At 43.9% G+C, this 19,558-nt stretch overlaps 1 protein-coding gene across 1 annotated transcript in view; it reads right to left on the bottom strand.

Annotated features, from left to right (window-relative positions):
* vwa8 (von Willebrand factor A domain containing 8) overlaps nt 1–19,558 on the bottom strand; it is a 102,546-nt gene that overhangs the window by 76,832 nt on the left and 6,156 nt on the right. The window contains exons 5-14 of the mRNA XM_083775906.1: nt 14,399–14,566; nt 13,821–13,985; nt 13,621–13,670; nt 13,068–13,176; nt 12,266–12,370; nt 11,979–12,107; nt 10,600–10,734; nt 9,594–9,671; nt 3,908–4,068; nt 2,217–2,330 (exon numbers count right to left, since the gene is read on the bottom strand). Of these exons, the coding sequence (XP_083632032.1) occupies nt 2,217–2,330; nt 3,908–4,068; nt 9,594–9,671; nt 10,600–10,734; nt 11,979–12,107; nt 12,266–12,370; nt 13,068–13,176; nt 13,621–13,670; nt 13,821–13,985; nt 14,399–14,566 (1,214 nt within the window). The remainder of the gene's footprint in view (nt 1–2,216; nt 2,331–3,907; nt 4,069–9,593; nt 9,672–10,599; nt 10,735–11,978; nt 12,108–12,265; nt 12,371–13,067; nt 13,177–13,620; nt 13,671–13,820; nt 13,986–14,398; nt 14,567–19,558) is intronic.

The raw sequence follows: 19,558 nt of genomic DNA, 5'->3' as shown, positions 1-19,558 counted from the left end.
CTAGAGACGGAGAGAGCAAGATGAAGATGAAAGAGTGGGGGCACAATCCCCCCCAAGGGGAAAATGATTAAATATGGGCTATTTTGCTCACAGCAATTTTTTTGTATTGGTCATATAGGTGTATATTTATTTAAGTTACTTGTCTTATCTGCCCTGTGCACTTTTTGTTTTAAAAAGCCTAAAAAGGTCGAAATAAATATTTTGTATGTTCTAATGTTCAATGCCAAAAACACAAATAAATAGTTAATCACAATTATTTATACGACAATTGATCGTAAAGATGTCATGATCGTGACATCCCCAATTGTCGCTACAGTAGGTCTTACAGCTACTGTACCTGCAGGTTGAACAGCAACAATCTCTGTATACAATAAAACGCTGGTGAATACACCCACACACACACACACACACACACACACACACACACACACCCTCACACACACACACACACACACACACACACACACACACACACACACACACACACACACTTTGTCTGAGCCACAGGAGTGGAGGAAGAGGAAGTGGGTTTATTTCAGCCCAGACGCCCCGCCACAAACATCCTTCCTGCCTGCCTAGGTGGAGTTTCAAGACATACGCACGCACTACTAACACACACACACACACACACACACACACACACACACACACACACACACACACACACACACACACACACACACACACACACACACACACACACACACACACACACACACACACACACACACACACACACACACACACACACACACACACACACACACACACACACACACACACAACACACACACACACACACACACACACACACACACACACACACACACACACACACACACACCTACAGTACATGTGCACAGTACATGCATTGATAAGAAAAGCAGAGGTCATTTGAGGTCAACAATAGCAAGACATAAGAGACCTGTGACCATACAGTATGCTGTATTAAAAAGGATGAAATGTCGTCGCGCTAAAAATAAAAAAAATCACCTTTTCACAACATTTTAGTCACATATCCTTTCCTTCATCACACATACTGTAAGGCAGTGGCTCCTAAAGTGGGGTCCGGGGACCGCTAGGGGTCCTTGAGGGAGTTCCAGGGGGTCCCCAGCTAAATGATAGGCCTTTATGGGTCTGTAACTCTGAGAGTGTACCAACGGAACCAAATGGACCCGTCAGGGTCTTGAACCACAACGCTGGGTACAGAAGTCTAAATACTGTCTCCACGGGGCATTATAGGCAGATAAACTCGCAAGCTTCAGCTCAAATGCACAAATTAGAATACATACAGTGACAATATAGCCTCAGTTTTGGACGGGCCTTCTAGACACACCACAGATTCAAACCCACGACCACCGCGGTGGTGGGCAGGCACCACTGTGACAGCCCGAGCACCCACTGGACAGTACTCTTTGAAAAGCAGCCGGAGAGTATACACTTTGCAAAGTAACGGACAATGGTACTTTACATTCACATGCTTTCTGTCCCAAATGCCTAAACAGAGACTGGAAAATTAAAGGCCAGGTGTTCATTAAATTCTGCATCTGCAAGCCTGGAATAGGCCACAGAAGGACATGATACTTGACAAATTAAAATCTTCAAATGTTCCGGGATCTAATATGAAAGAATTGGATGTTTGTCAAATTGTTGATGGGTCTGGATTTCACACCTCTGCTCTCTATCTATCTCTCTATCTCTCTATCTCTCTCTCAATTTCAATTAAATTCAAAGGAGCTTTATTGCCAAAGCAAAAGTGGAACAAGACAATAAAACAGAACAATGTATTTACGAATACATATTGGATATAAATAGGAATTATTATCTCTCTCTCTCTCTCTCTGTCTCCTGTTAAAGGCTGAAAGGAGTCAATGTTGTCTTGCAGAGTCAGGGATCACATCTGTCCCGTTTCCACAAAAGCAGATTTAGAAATACTTCAATCCTGGACTCATCAACTGTAATGGCAAAATCCTGTTTCTTGACCTGTGTCTATGCGTGCGTGTGTGCACCCCTCTGATGGTAATTAGCCTATGACAGTCAGTCCTTGACAACAGGTGTGATGATGTCATGCAGACTTCATCAACACCCAAGAAACTATACAGATCATTAAATCACTTCACAGCTATGTTTCGCACACACACAAAACACACACACACACACACACACACACACACACACACACACACACACACACACACACACACACGCTCGCGTACCTTTCCTGCAGTTGCTGGTCAGACAGTTGGAGTTGTTCTTTCAAGGTCTGGTATCTGTCCCACCTCAGTAGTCTGGTTCCATCATACAGAGCCAGCTCACGGTCATGAAGCAACCTGGTATTAATCGATTGAATATGCTATTAGCAGTTTGCATAAGAAAAGCACAGGGAAGTACAGTTCAATACACGGTAGAGGATGTGAACCCAAGAAAGCCTATGGCTCGTTTCCATTGGGGTCCTCATGTACTCAATTCATCGAAACGATTAATAACAGACAAATATACAATACTATGCAAAACAGCAATTCACTAACACTAACATCAGTCACTTTCCCATTCAATGTGGTAGAAGAGCTGACTGTGTACACCGCAGATATCTCGTCTTCGCCTACAGGAGATACGTTGGCTGTGACCAGGGGACCCGTCTCTGAATGCTTCTACCGGTTTTTTTTTTTATTCAATCTTTTTATTTATAATAGTGTTGTGCCTGCCTTGTTTGTTATTATGTTCTTGTTGTGTAATGTCTGTTTGTCTTTAAAAAACCAATAAATATACCTTATAAATCTTTTTAAAAACACACACTTCTTCACTTGGGAGTAAGCAAGAGAGGCTGTGTTGGTGAGCTCATCGCTCATGATGATTCATAAAAACATACATAACCTACAGTTTTATCTCATCAGATTCGGAATGAGCTCACTATGGGGATGTGAAAACTCCTGGCTTGCCAGAGAACTACAGTCTTGTGCCAACCAAACAAGTCTTACTCATAAACGATAAACGGGCTGCTCCCCCACTGGGAGCCCAGTGTAGGAGTGCACTAAATCACCAAAGGTAGCTCCCTTAAAAAGCTCCTTCCGTCTAAGAGTCAGACCTGAACTCCCCCAAACAAACAATAATGGAGAATCCTGCGTTGGGGAGTTCACAGGACACCAAGGACAGAATATGCCAATGAGGACGCAGTCACATCCAGCCTGTAGAAGCGGACAAAATGTCAAGGGAGAAGCCCAGCTAGCTCAGTTCAGTCAGACAACTCTTAGAATGAATTTAGCATATATTTTATTGAGCAAAGTTGAGCACAGATATATGAAGCATATAGATTGGCGTCAGGCTCTGTCCCCATTCATTCCCTGAATATGAATATACATTTTGATGAGATTTAAGCCAAATAGAATGAATACGCTACAGGGAAGGAATTAAGACCCCCATGCAGGGGGACCTATAGAAACAGAGCCTGACAGAGGTGGATGCTGGGGAGGCGGATACTAGGCAGAGAGCAGCAGCTGTCTCTCTGCACAACAGGAGAGAGAAGCCAGGAATGACAGAGCGGCAGTTTAAATGAGCCGCCCTGATATGGTAGAGAGTGCACTAGTCACCCGATCAGGTAGGCGCGTTCACAAGTTGTCTGCCTGAACTATAGCTACGCAGGCTTCGCATCATATAATATGTTGAACACTTGTACCCCTGAAAAAAGCCCAATATGTAGCCGTTTCCCTTGTGGAATTAGTGTGCGTGCGTGCACACGAGCTTTCACCGAGCGCAAAACCAAATTAACCAAATACAATAATAATAAGGACCTTGGTCCGTAACAACTATAGGCATAAGATAGGGCCCTGAGAGTGCAAACTAGAATGTCTAGAATGACTAGAAATAGGAGAGGTCCATGAGGACAACACTGAGGATCTGACATGTGTACCTGGAGAGCACGGCGAGGGTTCCCAGGTTGACCCGGTGAATGCCGTCCAGCACCAGCAGCTTGCCCTCCTGGGCGGCAGTGACCAGCGGGGAGGCCCTCCACGCCGTGTCCCCGTTAGGGAGGGTGTAGCGCTGCTGCAGCAGGTCCCTGGCCGTCATGTCCTGGAGAGGAAGAGGAAGAGGAAGAGGAGAGGAGAGGAGAGGAGAGGAGAGGAGAGGAGAGGAGAGGAGAGGAGAGGAGAGGAGAGGAGAGGAGAGGAGAGGAGAGACAGTGAGAAAGTGAGAAAGTGAGAAAGTGGGGTAGGGCCCAGTTCTCTCCGGTATATTATTCTGCCACGCAAACCATGGAAATTTGATGAACTGACAATAAGCATAAAAAATGTCACCATCATTGGGATTACCACGTGAACATTTAAACCACGTTTCTGTTTGTCGGCTGCTGAAATGATATCTGTGTTTAGCCGAAAACAGTCAATTATGCAGGAACGGTCTTTGCACAGTCTGTCAAATCCACCGGAGCAATGCCATATCATTGACAAGACAGAGGAGCCACAGAGAAAAGTATTCCACGCACCGATCAGCGATCACTGAATTGCTGCTTCTCGGCCAAAAAGGTGCTTTGCTTTCAAAAACTGGCCACTGGTATTTATGTCTATAATGAATCGGGTAATAAATGAGGACATGCATAAATTATGTGTGGTGTGTGAAGAGACACAATGACGAGCCTTCTGTTGTCACGGCAACGTGACCAGACAAGACGCATGTTGGAGAAAGCAGTCTCTCTTGGCTCCTTTAACGCGTAGTTCCTGAGTCTGTCACCGACGTGTCTGCTTGGCTGAGCTATGGCTGTCTCCTAACCTGGAGCAGCCTGACTTAAGTCATTTTGACCTGAGATCAGATTCAAAAAATGTCTTCTACATCCTGACATGTTTCTATGTCAGTCGTTCTTCGATTTTTCAAAAATAGCAGACCTACAGACCTAGCGCGCCCAAAGACTGGGCAGAGCGAATGGGAAGAGGCAGGGTATCCCGCAATGTGGGACCCGCCACGGCATGTTGTTTACACATGGCTGCTAAATGCATTCTGCCAACTGGTTATTGTTCATTAGCACGCCAGACTGCACTCCGACGTTGAGCGCTGCTCTTATTGATTTGTTTTAAATTGTTTTCAATTCAGGGTGCGTGCCACTGTCATTTCATTGTGTTGTCTTGCACAGCAGTGAAATGACAAATTATAACGTTTTCTTAGGTTTTGTTGGTATAAACTCACACCGTACAATATATTTTCAGTTGCTCTCCAGCCTTCATGGTGTGTATCACTTGGTTTTCCCAAAATGGGAATTTCTAGCCTGACAAGATGAATTGCCTGACACGGAATTCCACAACTCCCGAAGCCAAAGTAACCCCTGACCTCAGCCGGCTAAAAATAGCAGCAGCGTAATGCATGAATAAATAAGCCTGCAGTGTACACACACACACACGCACAGTCGCACACATGTGTGTGTGTGTGTGTGTGTTACACACACACACACACACACACACACACACACACACACACACACACGGGGAACTCATTTCCTGTACAGTCCTCACTGCATTCCACAGGTTGTGTGTCTCTCTCTCTCTCTCTCTCTCTCACACATGCACGCAGCCACGCACGCACACACACACACACGCACTTGTGTGCGGGATCTCCAAAAAATAAGCTTTTTATTTTTGCTTCAACATCGGACAACATGCACTGAAAAGGTGCCATGGTTACATAGGTAGTTTAGTTAGCTTCACAAAAGGTGCTGTTCAATAATACTACAATAAATAAATAAACATTTTTTTGCGATCATGCGATCATCGGTTGTTAATTTAGTTGTGAGCTGTTGAAAAAAAAGCTTGTTTTGAACAAAAGCTCAGTCTGGGAGAAGAATCCAGCAGGGTCCCTACACATTCAGAATTTCAAAATTCCATACTTTTTCCAGACTCAAATTTCAGGCTCGTGGGCAAGCTGCGGGCGAAGAATTGAGGTGTCAGGTATCAAAAGAGCACGGTTCAGTGTTAGAGAGACTTTCAGGGCGGCAAGTGGCAGCCCTGGGAGTACGGACACCCCAAGTTAGGGCGACAGCACGAGCTTGAATCACCCACCGGGCAGGGAGGGACCAGGGGTGCAAAGTGTATTTATTCTCGTTTATGGCCTGGGCGGCCACCAGAGATTTTATTATTTATTGTTACACTGTTTATCAGACCTGCATTCGGTAATTTTTTTTGTCTTACGTTATATTTTGTTCTGTCAGCAGTAAACACAAACATTGAATGCCATTGACAATGAATTGAGTGTTTCACAAACATTGTGTAACACAAACATTGAAGACAAAAGTGAGGACGCAAATTGTGATTGTCCGGAATGAGATGATGTATGATGAATGTACAGTATGGTGATAAGAGCGCCCCTTACTGATTTAAGCAATATTACACGAGAGGGGGTGGTTTAACATCATTAATGCACGCCTGTGACGCTGCAGGAACTAGTTCGGAAAGCAACACAGAAGTGCAGTAATGACGTTAAACCACCCCCTTGAGTGTAGTATTGCAATTATACAACAGTTACCCTTAAAACTAAGAGAACCGCTGATTTTTTTTATTTTTTCAATGACAGATGTAGCCACTACGACCACAAATGTCCCAATAAACTAGCTAGCCTAGCCACCGAGTCTGCTGCCCTCTGAGAGAAAAGCACGGCTGAATTGTTTGTTTTGATTAGGTGTTGAAATAATGTGGTTTGAAGCGCGGCTAGAAAGCTGTTTCAACCAATCAGATTGCTTCCTCAAAACGACCTGTTTTTATTTTATTCATGTATTCTTTAGGGGCACGCACGCTGAAAAATAATTTTGAATGACAGATGTAGTCACTACGACCACAAAGAAACTAGTGACATTTGTGGTCGTAGTGACTACATCTGTCATTCAAAAATCAGCGCACGCACGCGCACGCACACGCACACGCACACACACACGCACACACACACACACACACACACACACACACACACACACACACACACACACACACACACACACACACACACACACACACACACACACACACACACACACACACACACACACACACACAGTGATCTCTGGGCAGGGCAGTTCCCAGTGTGTGGCAGCCCCAAGTCTGACAGGGGGCTTGGGGGCCCAGGTAGTGTATGTGATGAAACCCAGATGTCGGTGCCTGGGCCTCTCTCAGCCAAACCTCTGTCTCTCACCATGAAATAAAACTAAACTGTTACAAACACAGATGGCATAACTACGTGGTTTATAACGTGCCCATAACCAAAGCCAGAGTATGAATCAAATGCGGGTTTAGAATGTTGTGAATTCCTCTTGGTTATCAATCATCAGGGCATCCAAGTACAGGACAGTTTACTGTATATTCATAACTTGCTACGAGACAGTAGTAGTCGTAGTAGTTTTAGTATAGTGGAAGTGGATGACGTTGTTGGACCAATGAAAGTAAAGTAAGTCACAGACCACTCCATCAAATCCCAGAGGTTTGAACGGCATCTAATAAGGTACAGAGTACTACAGACATCCCTTTTTATTTTAATCACTTACGCCCTATATACTATATATACCGCTCTCAAAGTAGTAGTAAGTAGCCTTGCCGAGCCATGAGGCCCATAGGGCAGGAGCCTATCTCCTGTTTCTGTAGCGTGAGGCAGCTTGATGTACAAGTACACCCCCTGGACATGACGCTAGTATGTCGCAGGGACTTACCCCCAATCCAACCCTTGATGCTGAGTGTCAAGCAGGGAGGCACTGGGTCCCATTTTTACAGTCTTTGGTATGACCCGGCCGGCTCTCAAAGAGCACTTATGAAACAATTTGAAACTGGCCCCTGTAAAAAAGCCCCCCTCTATTCTTCTATATTGTACACATTTTCCGTTTTTTCTAACCATGTATTTGATGATTTAGTTTTTGTCTTTAATTGTTTTGATGAATTGAAAATGGAGGACCCTGATGTAAACAAGTCTTAGTGCTTTTTCTGGTTTTATCCACAGTTTTTGTATTGATCTGTACCTTCCTTGTAAACATTCTGCAATCCGTTAATAAAAATCAATCACACTTCATCATACAGTGAATAGTGAAAATCTGCCATTTTCACAATTATTTTTGTACAAAAGAAATCACACCCATGTGAAGTGATCGCTCATCATAAATCATCATACATCACATTCCATGCTCAGCCAATCAAATCATCATAAAAGTCATTCCGGCCAATCGCTTTGGGCGTCTTCACTTTTCTGCTCTCACTTTCACCTTCAATACTGTATGTGCTTTGCTGGGCCCGGGCCGCCTTGCTCAGCCAATCAAATCATCGCTATGGGGGTGATCAGGCAATCATCAATGTTTGTGTTCACACAGAACCACATAGGAGGGGCTAGCGCCCCTCAAAGAAAAGTGAAGATTATTTTTTTCTCTGCCGGCTAGCTGTTAGCATTTATGAAGTTCCCAGTGCCACCATACGCGTTCACTTTAAGAGAAGGAGTTTGCGGGGTCCGTATATATACGGACCTGTCTGATGAAGTCCCCTAGCGTCCCCTAGTGGCGGGTCTGTATATATACGGACCTGGCTGATGAAGTCCCCTAGCGTCCCCTAGTGGCGGGGTCTGTATATATATACGGACCTGGCTGATGAAGTCCCCTAGCGTCCCCTAGTGGCGGGTCTGTATATATACGGACCTGTCTGATGAAGTCCCCTAGCGTCCCCTAGTGGCGGGGTCCGTGTATATATACGGACCTGTCTGATGAAGTCCCCTAGCGTCCCCTAGTGGCGGGGTCCGTGTATATATACGGACCTGTCTGATGAAGTCCCCTAGCGTCCCCTAGTGGCGGGGTCTGTATATATAGGGACCTGTCTGATGAAGTCCCCTAGCATCCCCTAGTGGCGGGTCTGTATATATACGGACCTGGCTGATGAAGTCCCCTAGCGTCCCCTAGTGGCGGGGTCTGTATATATACGGACCTGGCTGATGAAGTCCCCTAGCGGCGGGGTCAGTGTATATATATACGGACCTGGGAGAAAAAGAGTTAAAGTATTTATTTATTTTTGACATTTGCCTATAATGACATGCCCAAAACCGGCTTCTACTCATATAAAAAGGACTTCTATTTAAGGAGGTCTCTTCAACCAAAGATACTTCTTCCATGTTTAGCAGCAGCTCATCTGCCCCTCCTCTCCCACTGCTGGTGGAAGTGTCAACGCAGGGCCGACCCCTCCCCGTGACACCACAGGTCATGACCTCTGGAATGCCAGTGATGTCTTTGCCAGTGATTTACTTCCTCTGACATGCATGCACTCATATACACACACACACACACACTTCCTAAATCACCCGGCTGGAAAGCTTGACTTTAATGGATGCGTATGCATGTCCGCTGTTACAGATTTAGCTACAGCATCATAGCTGAGAAAACTTGAGGTGTCCAAGAATAATGTTGTCTCTGGTTGCTTATACTAATAAGAACAGATTGTGTGTGTGTGTGTGTGTGTGTGTGTGTGTGTGTGTGTGTGTGTGTGTGTGTGTGTGTGTGTGTGTGTGTGTGTGTGTGTGTGTGTGTGTGTGTGCGTGTGCGTGACAGAGTAATCTCATTCTGATAGTTCATACTATGGAAAAAGACCATTCAGCCTTACCTGGTAGAGCATGACTTGCTCTGTGCTGTAACCCAGCATCTCTGCAAACTCTCTGGCAATCACCGACTTGCCACATCCCTATAAAACACAGTAGTAATGTTAACACATAGCAAGGCTAATAATCACTGACCACCATTACATGGACAATATTTCTTAAATTCAATGAAAATTATTCAGCAAAACTGTTAAGAATAAGAATCTAAACAGTTGTGGTTGAAGACCCAGATTAAATGTTCTAAATTCAACTGTAGCTGTGCAGAATACCAGGTCATCTCAACATCAATTTGGGATCCACTCAGGGTATGATGAACCAGCCAAAAATACAATTAAAAACGGACAGGGTTATTAATGACTCAGAGTGCGTCAGAATGGCGGTGCGTGCGTCGGAATGCCGGTATGTGCATAATACATTTCTGTAAAGCTCCAATTGTTGCTGTAACATACAGATGAAATCTATTTTTGCCCAATGCATATACAGTAGTGTGTCCACAAAATACAATATTTGAGTAGTTTGGCATTTCAACTCACTTTCATAGTATATTATGTATATAGTATATCCTGGTAGGACATTTTCTTCTATGAATCACACTATGGCTTTTTGATATATTATTCAGATAATACTTGAAATTGATAAAAGTACAGCTATAATCGGGCAATTTTTTTAAATAATTAAGTCATTCCAATCAGAGATAAATGAAATGACAGGAATAACTTTTTATATGATTATTGTATAAATATCTTCCAGTTGAAAAGATTAAAAAAGTTGAAACCAACCCTCAACCTGATTAAAAACAATTTCTGATCAGACCAAATAGGACCAGTGTCTTCCAATTGAGGTGTTTATGGAATTTTCATTCTGATTGAGATACCATTACGATTAATAGTGGAATATCAATGTCAATGCGGTGACTGTTTATGTGTGTGTGTGTGTGTGTGTGTGTGTGTGTGTGTGTGTGCGCACGGAGTGCGTGTGACAATGTGTGTTACATACAATAGGTACACATACCTTGGCCCCTATCAGACACATGTCCTTGACCATGTGTGACTGCATCATCTCAGCCAGAAGCTGGGCGTGGCTTCCCGTACTGATGAAGGAGGAGCTACTGTTGGGTGGGCGGGGCTCCTTGGTGCCCAGCGGGACCTGGAGTACAACAGAAAGAGGACGTTCGTCAGTGACTACAAATTATGCAATTTTACGAACTGAATCTTTTAGATCTTGGATGGGAGCAAAGTACATTTCATTCAGTATAATACTTTCAGGCAGCTTGTGGTACGTATTTTACTGTTTACTGCAAAACCAAAAGATTTTTGCTGTCCCACAAAATGAGAGCATGGCTACAAAAAGCCCTGATGTTTGTTACATCATTTCCGTGGCTCGGAGTCAACCACAACTATTCCCTGAACTCTGGGATCTTGCAAGTACTACTCGGAGCCCTCCGACACCGAATCCACAAACACTGTTTTCATTGTTTTGTTTTTTTCACCCAGTTTAAGAAGGAGTGATAGAGTGAGTCTCTCTAGAGATCTGTGGTCAGCTTGCAGCATGGTGGTCGCAGATAAGAAGGCCAAACTACTGGTAGGGTCACTGCGCGTGTGTGTGTGTGTGTGTGTGTGTGTGTGTGTGTGTGTGTGTGTGTGTGTGTGTGTGTGTGTGCGGTCTGACAAATATCTCCATTATGTGCATAAAGAATGGATATGCCTGCAGATACTGAATGAATGAATGAATGCATGCATGAATGCATGAATGAATGAATGATGCTGTGTTTCTCTAGTCTAGAGCTACAGATATTTCACTTTTTTTTATTATGGTCACTCGTGGATAATAATAAGTGCATGCTCGTAAACACAAGAAGTCAGATTGCCAAGAGCCTGTATAACAACTCACACAAAATTCCATAGTCAATAAAGATTCTGGATTTATTATTTTGACATTCTGATGAAGCCCTTACACTGGGCTGAAACGGGTCTGTTTTTAATGCGTCGCAATGAATAAAACATGCGTGCAAAAGCTGCACCAATGTCCTATAGATTTTATATTTAATGGAACAATATATATCGTAGACAGCAGTGCTTTACATTTTCAAGGGCAGTACTGTAACATCCACTTCATACCAGCAGTGTTGACACTAGACCACATACATTTTTGTGGACTGCTACTGTCTGAACATTTTCTGTATGGGAATAGTGCAATCTGAAAATTGACCTTTTCTAAGGTTTGACGTCATGCTTTTGTAGCTGTAGGCTGTAAAGCGTCCCGGTGCTGTGAAACGCTCGTCTCTCTCCACAGACTTTGCATTGAAACGTACTGCTCAATCAGAACGCTGATTGAACGCTGCTGGTGTGAATTGGGCATCATCGCAACCACCTGTTCATCATCATCGTTACCTGAAAGCTGATGTCCTTGTCTGCAACGCGCAGCGTGACGTCCACGTGGCCCTGGTTGTCTGTGGACGGGGCCACGCTCACCACAGCACTGGGAGCAGGATGACGACGACCGTCCAACAGCTCAAACCTCTGGAGAGAGAGGAGTTCATATGACGAGTGGGCGTATAGGCCAGCATTGTGCATTGTGAGAGAGTGTGTGTGTGTGTGTGTGTGTGTGTGTGTGTGTGTGTGTGTGTGTGTGTGTGTGTGTGTGAGATGCGAGACAAAAAGGCTATGTGTCCTCTTACACTGAGGACTCCTTCCACGGCGGAGCGCCCTTCCTTTCCCAGCATGCTTTGATAAGGGTAGAGTCTCTGGACCAGCTGCTGGGAGGACAGCATGGGGAACACATTCTGCAAGCAACACAACAAAAGCAAAAGACTATTTACGTCCCAAAAAGAGAGATTTTATGTTTGTCCGACCGGGACCCAAACTAGTGAAAACAGCACATCGCTTGTTATGTTGTGAGCTTGTAGATTGGCTATTTTCATTACTTCTTAAACATTTTGTTTTCTAATTTCTTAAGATTTTTCTTTTATTTATTCATGAAATTACTGAAAAAATCATTGCATTTAGTTTTTAATTCAGGAAAGAAAAAAAAAAACAGGTCGTTTCGAGGAAGCAATCTGATTGGTTGAAACGGTTTCTAGCCGTGGATCAAACCAGCACTGTTCACCACCTAATCAAAACAAATAATTCAGCTGCTCTGTTTTCCCAGATCGCTAGCAAACTCGGTGGCTAGGCTAGCTAGTTTCTTGGGACATTTGTGGTTGTAGTGACTACATCTGTCATTATTATTTATTTTTTTCAGCGATTTTCTTAGTTTTAAGGGTAACTGTTTCAGTGATGCTTGCGGAACTCGACTTCGTCTCGTTCCTGACCGCATCACTGTCGTGGCAATAATCACGTTAAACAACACCCTATCGTGTAATATTGCTTAATTAAAAAACCAAATGCAGGAAACAAAAAATAAGGGGACCCATAACAATGTATCCCCGACACACACAGACGGGTACTCCGACCCAGTGGTGGTGCACTGGTGTATCTCACCAGCACTTGTACAGCAGCCTGCAGGTGGTCGATGGGGAAGTCAGGCAGGCCCAGGGCGGAGGACTCCTGGGAACACAGCGTGGTGGCCAGGGACAGCAGCTGGGACACCCTGGTGTTTTCAAAACCACACTTGGGTTAGGGCGCAACGGTTAATGATTTATTTTAATGATTTATTTTAAATGGTTAACCCATTTTGACCTGGGAACGATTCTGCAAATGTCTTCTAAAGCCTGTTTTCTTGAAAAAGCAGTTTTTCTATGTCAGTCGTTCTCAAACACTTTCATCTCACTTTTCACGATTCTTCAAAAATAGCAGACCTACAAGCTCGTAGCGCGCCACTCGGTGGCGCGCTATGAGCTTGTAGATCTGCTATTTTTCAATAGCTAAAGCATTACATAATGCAACACCAAAAGGGGTTCCCGCCCAAAATGGGTTTAAATCGATGACAAGCCCATAAGGTTGCAATGTAGCTTGTAGATCCGCTATTTCTTTTTTATTTTTTGCCGTTTTTGGCACAATACCGAAAGAGGACGTATGGTTATGGTGACTATACCTCTCTGCTGGAACATTTGGTCCTGCCGTGTACAACAACTCCAACTGGTCCTGAGGGAGTCAGTCGCAAATGAGTTAGGATAAATGTATGGGAGCGTCGCTGTGTGATCAAACAGTCAATAATTCAACTAAGACAATGAGATTAGCATTGTTATTATTAGACAGGAAGACGTTTGACTTCTCTGCGGTTGTTGCTCTGACCTTGAAGGGCAGGTAGTAGACGTCTCTGGCCTGGAACCGGGAGCGGAGCGGCGGGTCCAGGGGGTTGCCCTTGTACTTGGGGACAGGAAGTCCCAAGGCAATGACCCGGAAGTCTTCGCTCACTCGGACGATCTTCCAAGAATCCAGCTCCTCTTCAGTGTGATCCTGGAATAAACAGATGAGTGTGAGAGAGGGCAAAGCCTCAGAGACATACAGTACGAGAACAGTCTAACCTATAGTCTCTTGCACAGCACATTATGAAAATAAATAAATACACTTACTAATAGTAGTAGTGGAGTGGTAGTAACTACTGTTAACTAAGCTGTATCTCAGTATTTAATCTCCCAGATCTCAATTACTTTATGTCTTTTTACCATGAAGCCTAGTGTCCCTATTCTGGGCATGCCACGATAGGCAATATTTTAGTACAGAACCCCAAAATTGGCGCGTATATAGGGTTTAAATAGTCGCGCCTATTTTTGGTGGAGGACACACTTCTATAGAAGACATGCTGACTTCTATGGAATCACAAATGACTGAAATCAGTCACGATGGCGACTGAGAACTTGAATCCATGCCTGCAGCAGTTTGTCGTAGCGCTCCGCCGACATGAGGAAGCGTCCGTCCTCCAGCTGCATCTCCCGGTTCTCCAGCAGGTTGTTGAGGACGGGCAGGACGTTCCTCTCGGCCTTCTCCAGACCCTCCAGCACCAGGATGCGGCCCTCTGTCGCTGCCCGCACGGCACACTGGAAACACGCACGCACGAGACACACGCACAGCACTATAATTGTATTGTATATAGTCATAGCACGCCATAGTACATATGTATAGCATAGTAGTAAATATGTATAGTTTATATGTATAGTGTATGTATAGTTTCATTATATAGATATTCCACTGTTACTTTCTTAGCTTACGCATGTTTCATGATAAATGTTTTTATGTGATGTATTCCCATGCTTTTGTTCTTGCTTAAATGTAAGTCGCTCTGGATTAAGAGTGTCTGCTAAATGCCTAAATTGTAAATTGTAAATTGCACACAAACAGGAACACATTGACATTTGTTCCGACACGTGTGTGTGTGTGTGTGTGTGTGTGTGTGCGTGCGTGTGTCACTCATTCAACACATGCAGCGACGTAAAGTACCACCCGCGCTGGAGAATGAGACGCATGAGACTAAGGCGAATGGTAAATTGGACATTAAAGCCGCTGGATTCGGTGTGCGGTCCGACTGGATGGATCTTAATGATCTATGCCAGCGATCAGGATTACAGTTAAAGTGGGTGGCGCCTGATACAACAACTGCTGCGCTCAACAACAGCATCATCATAGATCCGCGTGTCCGTGCATGTGCGACCTACGAGCAGGACGGTGCGCACCATGAACTGTCAATCAAATCCGCGACCGCAAGAGCCACCATTCTAGGAATGAAGCGATCAGAAAGTGCACAACACTGGACCAGTCTGAGGCTGCAGGGAAAACTGGCTCTCCTTCCCTTTGCAAACCACTCATTATCACACTCTATACTGTCAAATAACACCATAGGTGAGGACATTCTCATTTTCACTATTAAAGCCCGTTTACAGGTGTTGCCGACCAAGTTCAACTTGGCAACCTGGTACCCATCAGCACACGACCCACACTGCATCCTACATCCAGTACCACATGACAAAGAAACAGTCGCACACATATTAAATGGTTGCAGCCACTATAAAGGACTGTACATTGCCAGACATGACCGTCTGGTGGACCTGGTCTCAGACAAGATCAGAGGAGTACAGGACAGGACAACAAGAATGTATAAACACAGCACTGTAAAAATAGACTGGTTTGATCACAATGACACGCATGCCAATTCACTACAAAATATTCCAAATACCCCAGATATTGTGTTCATCAATGAAATTAGAAAAACTGTTACTATATTTGAAATAGGTTGCCCATTTGATTTGTATATGGACACTTGTTTTACATCCAAACTTATGAAATATCAGCTTCTGGTGGAACGTATTATGGCCTTGGGATATAACTGTCAACTTATTGTCCTTGTATTTGGAAGTCTGGGCCATGTCCATAAACTTGTGCTCAGGGGTCTGCAATTGGGTGGATTGTTAAAAACAAATGCAAAAAAGCTGGCTAAATACTGTTCTGTCTCAGCTACTATGGGCAGTCTGTCTGTCTGGAGAAGGCGTTGTTTCATTTATCCCTACTGTAGGTGGCTTAAAAAAAACCCAAAACAAACATCCTGTCTAGTAGTGTCAAGTAATAGTATGTAAACAATGTGCTATATATATTTATTTTTCTTCTTCTTTTCCCTCTGTGTGTTAAGCACGTGCAGCAGCTATATCTGGTTGGACCATATAATGTATAACCTAATTCTGATCAGTTTTTGGGTCTATTGTATTACGCCTCTTGTGCAGATCCAAATAAAAGAATTCAAATGTGTGGGAGGATTGTTTCAAATCAGCAACCATACAAATTATATGTCCACCCCAAACCACATCAACACTTCAAGCCATCGCCTTGTCGCATCCTTATAGCTTGAAAACCGTTATGTTCAGTGAACGAGTATCAATTAGGCTCAACGGGGTGAAATACGCTTACACAATGAGCAATCTTTTAATATGTATCAGCTCTTACTGCCCACGCTCCATTGAACAATACAGGCTCGCCATAAAGCCTTCCTGAGGATGTCCTCCGTTGCTCCGTTGCACACAACAGCCCTCAGACATTTGCAACCACGCTTCAAAACAGAAAGGACTATTTTCTACCACCACCAAAATTGTGGGATAAGAGTTAGTTCTGTTCGGATTAGTTGACTTTGCGTGTTTGTGCAAGGGCATGCGCGTGTGTGTGTGTGTGTGTGCGCGCGCGTGTGTGTGTCTATGCATTGCGTTAGTGCATGTGCAGAAATCAAACAGCCCTGACTGACGTCAAGAGGCAGGAAACTCTAGCTGTCTGGGAGGACCGCAGAGCGAGTGGCCATATAATTAGGTTAACATGTAAATACGTGGCACGTTGTGTGGAAAAGCGGAGCCATAAAACTATAGTCGGGACCAGATGCTCTATATTTAACTCCCGATCCATTTTCGTCCTCCAACGCTATAATCAGATAATTGTTAGAAATGTTAGTGACGCAGGACGGTTGGTGGTGGTGGGGGAGGGCACCGCAGGCAGGCCATGTGCTGAGCCTGTGACTGACACTGCAGAACTTAAGGAAAACATCCCCACCGAATACTGTAAACACTTTCCTATGAAACGGTCTCGTTGAGAAATAGGTCAACGATTATGTGGGTGATATAATGTAGAGCGCAATGAAGATATTCATGGTGACTCACGGTGACTTTTAATCCATCGTTGTTGACCATTTTCGCACAGCGTCCATTCCCTTACTCGTGAAGTGGGTAATAACTAACCCCACCCCATATGTAACCTGTCAACCGTCAAGTTTCACCTGTGGGAGATTTTGTGGCCTGAAATGAAAATCTATACTATGCTATACTAGCTAGTAGTTACTTTATTGACACAAAATGTATAAAACATTGGGTCCAAACAATCCAAAACCCATGAATAAAAACTTAAAAAAGGTAAAATAATTAAAATGTACAATGCGGTATACAACACAAAATCCCTTTGCAATCAGTAATACGCCTGAGGGCGAGGACCTCGAGCTGGAGCGTGTCTTGAGTGTACAGGGTTTGATGAGGTCAGGTCAACATAATGGAATGTCAGAACAGGTCAGCTCCATATATGGAGATCTAAGGGTGGCAACGGGGGCAGTGTCTTGAGTGTACAGGCATGTAATATACGCAAAGTGTACTAGCAGTATGTGCTGTTCGTTTTGTATACCAGTCTCAAATACGTGGCTCAGGTGGTATGCGACTCCATCTTCCCATTTCCACGCGCAGCGGACAACCGAAACCGTGTAAACTAAAGGTTATCCTCAAATAGTCCTCAATGTAAGGTGGTACTGCTGGTGTTGGTATGCACAAAAATGAATTTCACCCAGTACTTCTGTAAACCTGTGATGTGACAATATATATATATATATATATATATATATATATATATATATATATATATATATTGCACACATATGTGCCACTACGGCAGTGTTACACCAGTGTGTCTAACAATTCAAATGGCCATAACTCGGTTGACGTCAATCTGTCTGGGAACTTGGGAACTGCCGGTAGTAGACTGTTAGCTTACGAACAACAATGTGTTATTACTTGTATGTGCATGCACAAACAAGTAAGCTACGTAGATGCTGACTGCCCTTGAGAGTTGCTCAAACCATTTTCACAATACAAATGACTCACATGCAGTCAATCAGGTTGGGACGTGTCGTGTGTGTAAAACGGCACAATTTCTCTTGACAATTATTATTCAATGGAAAAAACTGTCCAATAATTTAACCTGGCACAGGTGCCCCCACTGGTCCTGGTTGTGCTCGACAGTGGACCTCTTGGTATAGGTCAGGGGTGGGCAACTGGCGGCCCCCACCTTCACTTAATGTGGCCCTCAGGTTAATGTCAGAATACTGATCATTTATAATATTGGTTTCAGCTGCATACAATTCCACAACATGCAAACATGACCCGCTTTAATTACTTCAGTCTAAATTAGTAGCTCATTGCTTCAACACATGCATAATTAAAGGCATTTGAAATTACATAAAAATGTAATGTTCAAAAATAGCGAATAATAATTCGAATATAGCAAAGATAGCCGATGTACAAGCTTGTAGATCGGCTATTTCTGATACGCCCGTAATATATGGCCCTAGGGAGTGAGTGTGGGAATATAGTGGCCCTCTCCATCGTCAAAGTTGCCCACCCCTGGTATAGGTAGTCACAGTATGATGTACTATAACCAAAAACTTGAAGATCTCACATGCCTTCACCATTTGCATAACAAAACAAACTATCTATTTTTCATTAAAAAAAGCTTATTTTTTCTGTTTTTCTCCTGTGTGTGTGAATGCTAAGCATTCTGGGTCTCAGTAGAGAGTGTCAGTTCAAGTGGAGGTGGGAAGCTATTTTATTATTGTCTATTTGGAGCGTGGGTTTGAGGTTAGGGTGCCTTACATAACAGCTTGTGCCGACTTGGGAGAGGAGGTGGTTGAAGATGGCAGAGAAAAGGCATGCCTATGATTACTTCTATATCTATCCTACGTACATCTGGACTTTTGGGGGAGGAGAGCTGGAAGTTGAGGAGGAAGGGATAAAGACAGAGAGAGAGAGAGAGAGAGAGAGAGAGAGAGAGAGAGAGAGAGAGAGAGGGGGGGGGGTGGATGGAGCGAGGTGTGGAGAGATGGTAGAAAGAGAGCCAGCATAGGGGCTGACACATAAAATCTGCTTATAGAACTTCAAATCAGCCCAGGACCCATAGGAATATTTCGGTGTTCTAGTTAACACACAAACACACCTCTAACTGATACGCCTACGCTCACTCGCCCTGAGAGAGAGAGAGAGAGAGAGAGAGAGAGAGAGAGAGATGCCGTGGGGAGCTCTAACTCACACCCACACACAGCTCGTTCTATTTTTGTGTCTGTCTTTTTCTGGTTTTGGTGTCTTCTAATCAACTAAAAAAGGAAAGGGTCATGATTTGTTCATTCACAGCTTCTAATACTCACATAAACTAACACGTGTGTGTATACCAGACATGCTGCATTTTTATTTGTGTATGTGCATCTACATGTTGTAGATGCACATACACAAATAAAAATGTTTACA

Source organism: Protomyctophum parallelum, assembly GCF_964188405.1.
Source record: "Protomyctophum parallelum genome assembly, chromosome: 11".
Classification (NCBI taxonomy): domain Eukaryota; kingdom Metazoa; phylum Chordata; class Actinopteri; order Myctophiformes; family Myctophidae; genus Protomyctophum; species Protomyctophum parallelum.
This window is presented reverse-complemented; position numbering and strand designations above follow the sequence as displayed.